General features: G+C 38.4%; 1 protein-coding gene across 4 annotated transcripts; it reads right to left on the bottom strand.

Annotated features, from left to right (window-relative positions):
* Positions 1-2,576: 2,576 nt before the first annotated feature.
* On the bottom strand, positions 2,577-10,677 carry LOC131248336 (probable trehalose-phosphate phosphatase F). 4 transcript variants are annotated; one of them, XM_058248589.1, is made up of 14 exons: positions 10,502-10,677; positions 7,042-7,151; positions 6,852-6,946; positions 6,433-6,730; positions 6,184-6,324; positions 6,015-6,086; positions 5,713-5,841; positions 4,379-4,435; positions 4,100-4,201; positions 3,893-3,970; positions 3,702-3,771; positions 3,522-3,592; positions 3,314-3,406; positions 2,577-2,874 (listed from the first exon to the last, which is right to left on the bottom strand). In XM_058248589.1, the coding sequence occupies exons 2-14, from the start codon at positions 7,066-7,068 to the stop codon at positions 2,797-2,799; spliced, it is 1,311 nt and encodes a 436-aa protein (XP_058104572.1). In that variant the 5' UTR covers positions 7,069-7,151; positions 10,502-10,677; the 3' UTR covers positions 2,577-2,796. The 4 variants fall into 4 exon arrangements, with proteins under 4 accessions (XP_058104572.1, XP_058104569.1, XP_058104570.1 ...); XM_058248586.1 differs by having other exon boundaries at positions 6,175-6,324; positions 6,433-6,946; XM_058248587.1 differs by lacking the exon at positions 5,713-5,841 and having other exon boundaries at positions 6,175-6,324; positions 6,433-6,946.
* Between the last annotated feature and the right edge of the window lie 1,448 nt (positions 10,678-12,125).

The raw sequence follows: 12,125 nt of genomic DNA, 5'->3' as shown, positions 1-12,125 counted from the left end.
TTGCAAGTCTAAAGTTTGTTAAATATGTGCTAGGCTGAACATATCTTATGTAGTTGGGTTGCTTAATCGTTTTATAAATTTAGAGAAACCACATTGGGAGGCAGCAAAATGATATTTCAATGTTTGAGATGCACAAACAATCATATGTTTTACATATCACAAAGTAGCAGGTAATGTATGGTTTAAATTTGTGGATGCAAATTTTACCGATGGTCCCAATAAATGAAGATCGACTACAGGATAAATATTCTATTTCAAAAAAGATCCTATAAGTTGGATGTTGAAACTTCAAGAAATAGTAGCATTGTCAACTATAAATGCTGAGTACATGACAACATTGAAAACTTATAAGGATGTGGTTTGGCTTCAAAGACTTATTGGAGATATAAGCTTTATTTGTAAACCTATGGATTTGTTTTGTGATAATATGAGCATCATTTATTTGACGAAGAACCTAGTTAATTACGAAATGACAAGTACATTGCAATTAGGCATCATTTCATTCATCAAATCATTAAATATGGCTAAATTCATTTATTGAATGAAAAAATGAAAGAGAATATAATGGATATGCTCGCAGGGACCGTTCAAGTGGAGAAGTTGGATTGGAGCTTCACTTTTCTAGATTTCAAGAAAATGTATTGATAGTGGATTGACAATTGCTATCAAGGTGGAGATTCTTAAAATAGTGACACCAAAATCATTATAGTTTTAACTATCTTTTAAACTCATATAACTTATGTATCTATAAATAAACAATGCCAAAGTGTTTGTGAACTTCTGGAGTTTTATTTCACTCATGAAAAAGAAACTTCTAAGATAAGTTTCATGGGAAATATGAGTTGTGAAATTGAAAAGGTTTCTTTTGCACACAGCAAGAAAGGGTTTAAGAAGGGTTATTTTTCTAGAAGGCATGATTCAAGAGTTCCAAAACTTTTTCAAGAAGTGCTCTTCCCAAGATATTCAAGGTATGCTAGCATGTAAAATAGTAGAAGGATTTCCTTTTTAACCTTAGATTCAAAACGGTATTCATCGTGTTCTTGAGAAATGTACTCTATGCCTTGTGTTTTTATAATCTCTACTGGCTATGGTAGATTTTATTTTTATTTTTGCTGGATTGCTTTTTAATATAGGTCAAGTAATAAACCATGTCTATCTTCTCTTCTTCTTTGATTCATTGTTAGTTTTTTCTCTATTATTTTCTTTATATCTATTGGACATGATCTTTATATATTTCGTGCATCATTGGTATCAAATAGTGTTTAATTTTGGTGGCAAGTCATTTGGACGCACTTCAGATTATACGGCTGCTCGCTTTTCATTGCACATCAACTGAATATACAAGCTTTCTCTAGATCTAAGACATGCCTGCCAATGGGCTGGGCTCAGACGCATCAACCGAATATACAACCTTGCCCTGGATCTACGATAGGCCTGCCAATGGGCTGGATATAAGATATGCCTGCAAATGGGCCGGGCTACGTGGAAAGTCCGATCTATTGTCTAACCCAACAATTCAGAAGACCTATAGTGTGGATTTAGATGTGTTTTTTTTTTGGTTGGTGAAGGTTTAGGGCTTGCATGGTCTATTTGGTAGGAAATTACACCGGCATCTGATCTGTGCACAAGGTGGGGCCTGCTAGTGGTGACCTGGCAGGAATTTTCAGGTGGCCAACTCCAATTTCAAAATCTAGGGGAGCCATTCACTAACAGTTAAAGAAGTCCTGCCCTAAACTTCATTCCATCCCGTCTTATACCATGTTATTTTCACCACTCTATACAAGGAAGAAAACCTGTTCATCATGATCCAGAATCAAGCAGGTTTTTTCCATTAGGCCACCATCTTCAGTAAGTGGCCCACCTCATGAACGGATCAAAGCCAAAACATGCACATCTGGTCATATTGAGTGGTGTGCACGGAGTTGCATGTATTTATATAGCATACCCCATTTCAGAGATGAAACACTGTAATCCGTTCACAATTAGAGATTTTACATGTAGCTTATATACCTTCATCTAAGCGCCTTTGATTGCAAACGTGCGAGTTATGAATGTTGTTGCGGCACTTGCCAAATCTAAAGCCCAACGACATGACTGAGTTCACATTTTTACTGAAAGACAACCGTGTTCAGATTCTGGGGCCGTCGTGTTCTGTTACTCTTGATGGATTCATCTCCACAGAAAAAGGGTGGCCTAATACTCTTCCAGATTGGAAGATCCTATCTATCTATTGCTGTAGCCCTCCAGGTTAGAAGTACCTATCTGGCCATTGGATCTGATCTTTGTTCGTGGAAAATTACGAGCTTCCAATCTAGGCTCGTTTTTGGCAATATCGCCAATTGAAAAAGGATGACCTATTTGAAGTTTCGCCATTTTTTCGCATGTGGAAACTCTCTTTCCTTCATCAGGTATGAACATGGTAAGAACCTGCAAATAATTTTCATTTTAAGGCAACTATAGTCTCTGATTCCAAAGGCATAAGAGGATACTATTCGTCTACTGTAATTCCACAGGTCTTGTTTGATCAAAATCCATCTCACGGTTCGTTATACAATTCAATAGAGAAACTTGCAAAATTTTGATGGACAAATGAAGCTATGATTGGAATTAACAGGGGAAAAAAGAAATAAACGGATTACATAGAGGCCCTTTGAACCAGAAATAATAACGAATACCCCATCACTAGAATGAGAGGAGAGACAAAATGCTTGCTGCTCCTCACCCTCTTCACTTTTATTTGTTAAAAACCCCTCTCATATCAAGTATTTGACATAAACATGTGTATTTTTATATGCATTATTTGGAATTCTCACTTCTTATACTACCCCCAGCAGACTTCTTCCATCTCACCAGTGACTTCAGAAATTTCATAACCTGCACAACATCAAGTTTTTTCTTTTACTTTATATACAGTACAATCAGAAATAGTACAACAATAACTCAAGGTTTCTAAGATTTTATATATATATTAGGAGAGAGCTGATCACCTGTAACCTAATGAGGACGACTACAACCAACCTTTAAAAGCATTTTGCCCTTGAAAATAGCACATGTGGATGCAAAATTCACAAGCCATATAAGACTGGACTGTACCATTCGGCCAGTTCTAGGTGTTTCAACTCTAATATTCCAGTCCTTTTACCCAGTGCTGGATTTGTGACACTTCTCGCAGCTGCCAATGATATCCAGGATCCAAACCTCTTTTAGACAATCTAGAGGCAACCACCACAGCACCACATGTCCAGCAATGTTGTCTGGCAACACTACAAAAGTATTGTTTTTCTTTTAATAAACAAAAGAGAAAAATTTATACCTCGGACGGGTCTCTCAGAGAGTAGTGGGCACTCGACTCTTTCGGCATCGATGATACTAAAATTCCATAACCTCGATCTCCATCCCGCAAAACCTGGTGGTAAAATTGAAGGAAATAAAATATTACCATATAAATAAGTAAAGAAACCAAGATTCAGCATTGAATGAGGAATCATATAGAGAAATTATCTGAGGATCAGGTCTTGTACCTTGAAAGCGTCTTCATCTGTCCGGTCATCTCCAACATATATGGGAAGTACATCGCCACAATTACTTAGTCCTGCACCATTTATTACACAAAGAGGTTAAGATTTTGATTATTGCTTAGACTTTCTTACTACAGCCATGCTCGCACTCAACTCACACTCGAAAGGAAACACAATACATACCTAGTGATTCAAGTAAAAATTCAACTGCTTTCCCCTTGTCCCAATTAATTATTGGACGGACCTCTAAAACCTATATGAAATAAAAGTTCGAAACAGTGGTAAGTAAAAAAAGAAGAAAGAAATCTACAACTGTCAAAAGGAAAAAACGAAAGAGAGGTTACCAGTCACCACACTCTTGACAAAATTATTACCTTCCGCCCGTGTGTTAATCGCAAACGTGGGTAGTCTTTTAGGATGTCATGAACTCGTTGTGCAATCGTAGGCCAATACTGAAAGAGAGAATAACAGAGCAGGCTGTCAGAACACTCAAAAAACAAAACTACCTATGCATGATTTAATGACAACAACAACAAAAAAAAAGAAAAAAGAAGACATGACGATCCAAAATTAACCCTTACCTTTTCATCTACAAGGCGGTAATGTACAGAAGCACAAAACTTATTATTCTCGACCTTTGCACCTTCAATTCCTTTGGTATTCTCGACAAGGGATCTAAAAACCTATCATAAAACAGCACTGCTTAGCTTAACTAGGGTTAAATAAAAATTAAAAATTAAAAAAAAACTGCATATAAAGAAACGATTTGTTGTCATTGTGCTCTATTATTTGAAGGATACGGTAAAAGAGATTAAAAATGGACTTGTTGTCATGCATTTCTATTACAATGATAGTCTTACCTCATCGATCATGGGTAAAAATTCACTAGCAGGCTGGAACAGTTTCACCTCCTTGCCCTGGCACCCCAGGTTTAAAGAAAAAAAAAACAAATCAGTTCAGAAGAAGGAAAGCAGTTCAACAGACGTGCAAATGGCCATGTTCGGATAACAAGAACAACATTGGATTGACAAAAGAAAGAATTTTGAGACCCTCATTATGAGTTGATTGGTGGGTGAATGTGCTGATTAAAACTAGGGGTGTACACGAACCGAGCTAGCTCGGTTAGCTCGCTCGACTCGACTCGAAAAAGCTCAATTCAATTTGCTTCGAAGCTGAGTTCAAGCCGAGTCGAGCTGATTTTTTTAGCTCGAAAATGAGTTAGAGCCGAGTTCAAGCAGGCCCCAGCTTGACTCGACTCGGATCGAATCGAGCTCGAATCAAACTCGGATCGAACCAATTCAGTGACTCGGTTACTCTGCCATTGATGTTGCTTACCAACTGTTTGATAAAACGACCCAACGAAATGTAGCTGGTGGCAAGGAAGGTTTGGTTGGTGGCAAGGAAGGTTTGGCTGGTGGCAAGGAAGGTATGTACATGAAATAAATACCTTTCTTCTCTTTGTTTTTTTTTTTGTTTTTTTTGTTTTTTATGTTAGAAGGTATTTGAGAAAATACCTGAAAAACCATTGTCTCTGTTTGTAAAACAGTGGAGTTTTGAAGTTGCAGTTCAAGTGTCTGTGGAAATGCCTCAATGGCAAACTTGGCCCGATTTGGCCCGAGCTGCTGACCGAACCGAGCCGAGCTGGCCAGTCAGGCTCGAGGACCGAGCTGAGCCGAGTTTGAGCTGAGGTCAGCCAGTGTTCGAGCCGCCAGCTCGACTCGATGTACACCCCTAATTAAAACCAAACTCATGGCCTCACAAGTCTCAAGATGGTTCAAGTGGCCCCCAAGTTCAATTTTACAAGTTTGAAATATTACAAGATATGAGATATGATCAACAACGTTGAAAGAATAAATAAATAAATAAAATGTAGCTTAACCATCTCGGGCTCCCTCGGTTAGATAAAGGGTATAAATGGGCTGGAGCAGTCCTGGGCTGAGGAAAAATAAATCAAAAGAGGTTCAAGCCTAACCACCAGTTCTGCCCAAACCAGCACCAGCTCTAGCCCGTTTACACCTAGTAAACAAAGCACCACTATTGGCTACTACAATTTGTTTCTTTGCAGAATGATATTACAGATTCTTCCAATTTGATCCATATTTACATTTCTCCACTAGACATAAGCATATAATCTAACCAGAGAATAGAACATGACAGTAGCAAGCATGATAATAGGAACTGTTGAATCCCTCACCTGCTTGTCAGTGGACCTAATACAGTTTGGATGGTCATCAACAGATGCAGTGTTTGTAACTGGACCCATTATGTCCATACCATGACTCCCAGCATAATAGAGCTGCGTTAGTCCTATGAATTCTAATACCTGACAATTGGTTCAAATGGGAAATAAAAAAGAGAACAGAGTCAGACTACCAGGAGACATCCCACATCAACCTTGAAATGCAAATCCTCACAATGATGTTGAGATGGAAATATAAACATTGTAATGTAAGGACTTGCACCCTTATAAACTTAAAATAGCTATAACTCTAGTACCTTATCGCGGCACCTTCCACTAATTATTGCCGTTGGAAAATAGTCTGCAACATTCTTCACCGCATCACGCATCTATCAATAAGTTAAATACAATTTAAGATGACAATCTAAAAAAGAATTCGAGCTGATTGGATGAAAAAAATGCCATCTGTGATACAACTTGACTTACTGCGCTAGACATAAAAGCACGCTCAGGGTTGTCAACAATTGGGGAAAGTGTCCCATCATAATCAAGAAACAATGCTATCCGCTTGCCTTTTGCATAATTTGTGATTTGCTCAAACGAAGATAGTGCTGACGGATACTTCAGCTGCATAAATAGACAGATTATACCAACATAAATGGCTTACCCATATAACTCATGCACTTTTAAAAACTATTTTTGGTTTAAACACCCATAATAGCCAAATAAATTTACCTGCCAGGAACGATAGGTGCCAGCTTCTCTTTCATCTGATGCAACCTCAACATTTAAATCCTTGTACAGCTTTTTACGAGGAGGTGATGAGGATTTCATGGCATCCAGCCAGCCATTATCACGGACATCATCAAGTATGCCTGATAAAGGCTTCTTCCTGGGAATTGTCAAATACAGGCCAGGTTTGAATGCTGTGGGCGGTGAGTAAGGATACAAACTAGAGGTCATACCCAATCTCGACTTGCTAATAGGCACAGATTCAGTTACAACCGGGGTATTTGACTTTAAATCCATTGGATCCAGAGTACTTGCAGCTTCTTTAACAGCCTTTTCAAAGTGACAGTCTGGTTGCCTCCACTCAGATATTCACCCAACTCTTCTTTCGGTTTTTTTTTTATATAATTATTATTATTGATATTCACCCAACTCTTTTATCAATGAAAAACCACCTCTTCAAAGTTTTCTTGTCACTGCTGCTGTGTGCACAGCCCATCAAGTGCAGGCTTCCGGGAAACTGGTGATTACAAATGTGTTAAAAGAAAAAGAAAAAAGAAACATTAAAGATGATACACTGCTGGAGACAAAAGTAAAACCCACTCTAGCACATACCTTATCATCTCCAAAACCACACTGCATTTATCTTAGGAAACTGATCATTTGTAGAAGATAGAGTAAAGAGTAATATGTAGCTAAAACTTCTGGACAGATGCTCCTGTCTTCTGCATGACAAAAAGAAAAATCTGTTAGAACTCTGTTACTTGTTTGGTACTTGGAAATGCATGGCATGTATAATGAATGTAAAGGAATGGAAGAGGGTAATGGAACTAATATGTGGTATCATATTCTTGCAGGAAATAATGCAAGGATATAAAACTGCTAAAATACGAGTATATCATCTGTTGTGCACATGAAACACAACGGCACCAATTTGGAGGGCCTGCCCATTGACATGTATGGAACTATGTCCGCCAAAAAAAAAAAAAAGAACGGATTTTGCAATGCAGCAGAGGTTTAATGAATGCACAAATATACATGCCTCTCATGTTTAAATGAAGCCATAGCAAGATATGCCATATCAAGGGTTGAAAATTTCTCCCTCCCAAATGGTGCAGTCTACTATGATGGGTGTACCTGACATTTTTTCCAAGTTCATATGATTTTATTTGCAGTCCAGTCTGGTTCTTTCTGGCGGCCAGTATTAGGGACCTTCTGGATACACGGCTATCCAACAATTTTTTATTTTTGAAAGGTATGTAGCTTGCCAACATAGATGAGAGTTCCATGGAAGGGACTACTTTAATTGTATGAGGCAACTCACGAGAGGTCATTTGGATGGACAGCAAAGTTGTGACTTTCACCTAAAAGCGACTTTTTGGTGTAACTCGTTTACATGCTGCCTGTTTGGATTAAGTTTAAATTAATTATAAATAAACAGTCTTTGTGTTTGGGTGACCTATAAAGTGTCCATAGTTGAGAAAGTGTATATTTATACAAATTGCTCTAAAATCTTCTGATCACATAGAAAAAAAACTTGACATAAAATATGCCATTGAGTTGAGCTCATCTGAATAAATCTTTTAAGTCAATTTTTAGGTTAAACTAAACATAAGTGGGCTCACAAATGGTCCTATTTCAAAAAACAAGTGCCCATGGATAATATATCAATAGTATTCAATGGTCCCATTTTAACAAATACGTAAGCGCCCATGATAAAGAGACTAATCTATTAGCACAAACAAGTGCAAACGGCCATCTAGTGATTAAAACTTTCATACACTGGTGAAATGTAAGCAAGAAGTTAAATTACTTAGATATTGCACACATGGACATGAGTAGCCATATTAAGCTGTCCAAATTATGGTAACGAGGGAGGTAAATGCCCACCACTGGAATCTCCTTGGGTTCCACGACCTTTTTATTTCTAATCAAAACCATCCGTAAAGTTATCCTCACCAGGGAAAACGCAAATACCACCATCTTGCTCCAAAACTTCCATGGGCTCCAATAGGGTTTCAACTGTCGGCATTCAAACCCCTCTGTCTCTTGTGATGTGGCCGGATCGGCCTCATTTTTAGGCTCGTATTCTAAAATGATCTAGCATAACTGATAGACAAAGTGAATGTCTAGCAGACGTCACGAGGGGCACCCACACTGCTTCGGGTTACACGGCCTCAGTCCATAAAATGGACACCGCCTCTTTCAAAACTGCCTCTTCTCTGAAATCCTCAGGACTCTACTATTTCAAAACCCTCATGTTGCATGTTTCATCTTTCTTTGAAACCCTCTCTCATGTAGCCCTTCGGAAAAAAAAAAAACACCTGTAGCAGGAGCTTGACAGAAGTGACAAGAACAGTGGAGCTCCCCAGAAAGGGGCCAGAAGGGAGAGAGAAAGCTCGGGGGAGAGACGTTACGTCTCAAAAACCAAAACACACCCACACATACACACATACATATGTAGAAAAATGCTCTCTTGGGAACTTCGTGAGAACTTTTGATACGTGATATGGGCACAAAATCCAGAGGGTCCGCTAGATGGATCACCTCATGAAACCCGGGCTAACTTTTTGACCCGATCCAAAAATATGGTGGGCCATAGCAAAGTGAGAGGCAAATCAAGGGCCTGGGGATTTTCAATATATATATATATATATATATATATATATATATATATATATATATATATATATATATATATAGGACACCATGACTTGAAAACACACCTCAAGCTCATGTTTTCAAATGTAATTGAAAGGTATAAGTGACTTACAAGTGGAATTTCAAACCAAAACACTATTTCATGCTAGTTTTTGTAATTCTAATGATGGTATGGTAAATGCATACAAAACAGATGAAGGAAATACATAATGGAGAATGCAGGCTGGTAGATTTACTGGTCAAGTCGGTTGCACATTTGTACTTAGAAAAATTGAAGGAATGCTCGAAAAGAATTTGTAGCCTATTTGGAAAATTGTCCTCCTGAGCATCAGTTATGATAGAGGCAATGATTAATTTTAAGCGTTACAGCTGAAAATCTTCTTTTTTTCCTCTCGTTTTCTCTTCAGTCAAACAAAAGAGAATGCTGCGAATCTCAATGAAATATAGATAAGAGGGAAGCACCGAGAATTGAATTCAGCACATGACAGTTCATGGAAGGAGAAGAGATTACAACATAGAACAAGCAAGATACAACTCGGACACAAGTAAAAAAAATTCTAAAGTGAAAATAAGGGGATTCATTTTTTCTTGGAAGAAATGAATAAAAAATAATAAACCATTTTAACTGGTTCTCCGAGACCAATAAAATGCTTCTTGGAAATAAAATTTGTACAGTGAAGTAAAAAAAAAAAAAAAAAAAAACAAATCGGAAAAATATTTTTAACTAATCGATATGTTCAACCAAACGCTTACCTAACAAAAAGAAATATAAAAAGAATAAAAAATAATGAAAAACATGAATCAGTCCAATGGAATTTAAAAATGATGAAAGATACGTGCCAGTTTTTCACCATTAAAGAAATCCTGGGAATAGAACATTGACAGCGATTCAGGCGTTAGACAAACAAACAACTAAGATAGCAATGAACCGAAAACGCCAACTAAGCAGATCAACTTATAAATAAGGCTATTGTCGGATGGTGATTTCTCCAGTATCAATTTTACAACTCCATTACCCAAAGTTTTTTTTTTTTGAAAAAAAAAAATCTCGAATAAAGGAACATTCAACCGAGATTTTATGATTCGACTCAAAAGAAAAATCATCACAGAGCCCGCTCGTTCTGTAAAAGCTAATCTTCATCTCTCTAAAGCCATAAATCCAATCCCTATCATTCTGCATGGAAACAGAGATGCATGCCTCATAAAGGTAAAATAAATCATTAACAAAAAAACAACAGGCAACAATGATTATCGGGAAATCAATCCACAAGAACGATCGTTTTTCATACAAAGAAAACAAAAAACAGAACTTAAATCTATCGGGAAATGACGATTCCACATTCCATCAATTCAAATCCAACAGCATTGCGTTCGAATGAAAGAAGTTTTGCTTGAAAGAGAAGGGCAACGGCACCTGATTTACGAATCCAGTTCCGAAAAATCCTTCTTCTGCAAAAAGAGGAAAAACGCGATCTAATGTTCGGAATGCAGGTACCGAATCGGAAGCCTGAAATCGACGATTCGAAATGGAAGAGACAGAGAGAGAGAGAGAGAGAGAGAGAGAGAGAGAGAAATCAACTTCTTGAAAAAAATAGAGAGAAGAAAGGAAGATGAGAGAGGAAAATGGTTGGGGTATTTATAAGAAGTGCAGTCGCCGAGGAGACGTGCTAAAGAAGGAAACTCGGCTGTTGAACCGGGAAACAAATCTAAAATTAAAATTACTATTTTAAATATTAAAATAAGATACATAAAAACAACATCTTTATTTTCCTCCACTCTATCTTTGACGGACACCCTGTTAATTATCTACCCTCAACCTACCCTTGTAACCTCTACACGTATACGGAATGGTGAATCAGAACCGTTCATCAGATGGTGACTACAGGTGGACCGTTCAAATAACTTTTACGTATATATGTACTTGAACTGACATAGATAATGAGGCAGGGCCCACCTGATGAACGTTTTAGATCTACAGCTGGCTTTGTTTTGGGATGAAGAATGCAGTTGTGTTTTCACGCAAGACTTGTTCAATGTTAAGACGAAATCAACCAAAAAGGTCTGGAGGTTCTCTGACTCTCAAGACGTGTCGACGACCTACCAGCTTTCACTCGGATCACCGACACCTGGCAGTCTCCGGCGAAATGACGACACTTACTGGACGTGACGTTGGCCACGTTGCCTTCAGCTACTTCTGGGCCCGCCACGTAAGATATACGCATTAGCTCCTCCCATCGCTTTCTCGCCCAGCTGGCGGTCGCTGGGGGAAGGGCATTTTTTAATCACAGAATCCACGCCGCAGAGATGGATCCGCGTGGCACGCGCTTGGGTTCGAGCTCACGTGAGAAATCGATTCTGGTGGCCGTAAAAAGACTCTGCGATTATCAGCGGTGTCTCACACCTCGAGACGCGTATGGCCGCTCAAGGACTTCACGTGGGCTCGATCCAAGCTGGCAACTCTGCTTTACACGGTCAAAAGGCTCCAAAACGACCTAAAAGTCGAAAACCCAAAAGTAAAGAGAAAGTATGAGGAAATTGAACGTGAGAGATTGCCCTTTCCATGGTTAGGTCTTAAATGCAGGTGGACCCTTATACGGTTGGTTGGCATTTGGTAAAACGAGAAACTCCCAAAAACACTGATACTTTGTGGAGCATGATGGTTCATGCGCACGCGGGAAGGAAATATATTACAAATAAACTGAAAGCTCATGGACCCTACATCTAATGGTAGGTGTCCCAAACCATGGAGGATGGCCATTTGTTGCATAGACTCTGTCCTTTGATGATTTCATTTTAATCGTTACTATCAGATACTCAGTATCATTTTTTAATTAAAAGTTTATATATGATGTATCAACCATGAGGCCCCCAGATTTTAACGGTCTAGATGGAGGTGCACGAGTGCCATTGTTGTATTATACGTATGCATGCTCACGGATAGTCGTACTCAGGGACTTTACACAATAGGGTATTGTTCGGTAATCACAATGGGATCTTTCAATGAGGTCGGTCGACGTACATCGTAAGTTAAATAGACT

The sequence above is a fragment of the Magnolia sinica genome, chromosome 6, assembly GCF_029962835.1.
Source record: "Magnolia sinica isolate HGM2019 chromosome 6, MsV1, whole genome shotgun sequence".
Lineage (NCBI taxonomy): Eukaryota > Viridiplantae > Streptophyta > Magnoliopsida > Magnoliales > Magnoliaceae > Magnolia > Magnolia sinica.
The sequence above is the reverse complement of the archived record's forward strand: the minus strand, read 5'-3'. Positions and strand labels throughout refer to the sequence as shown.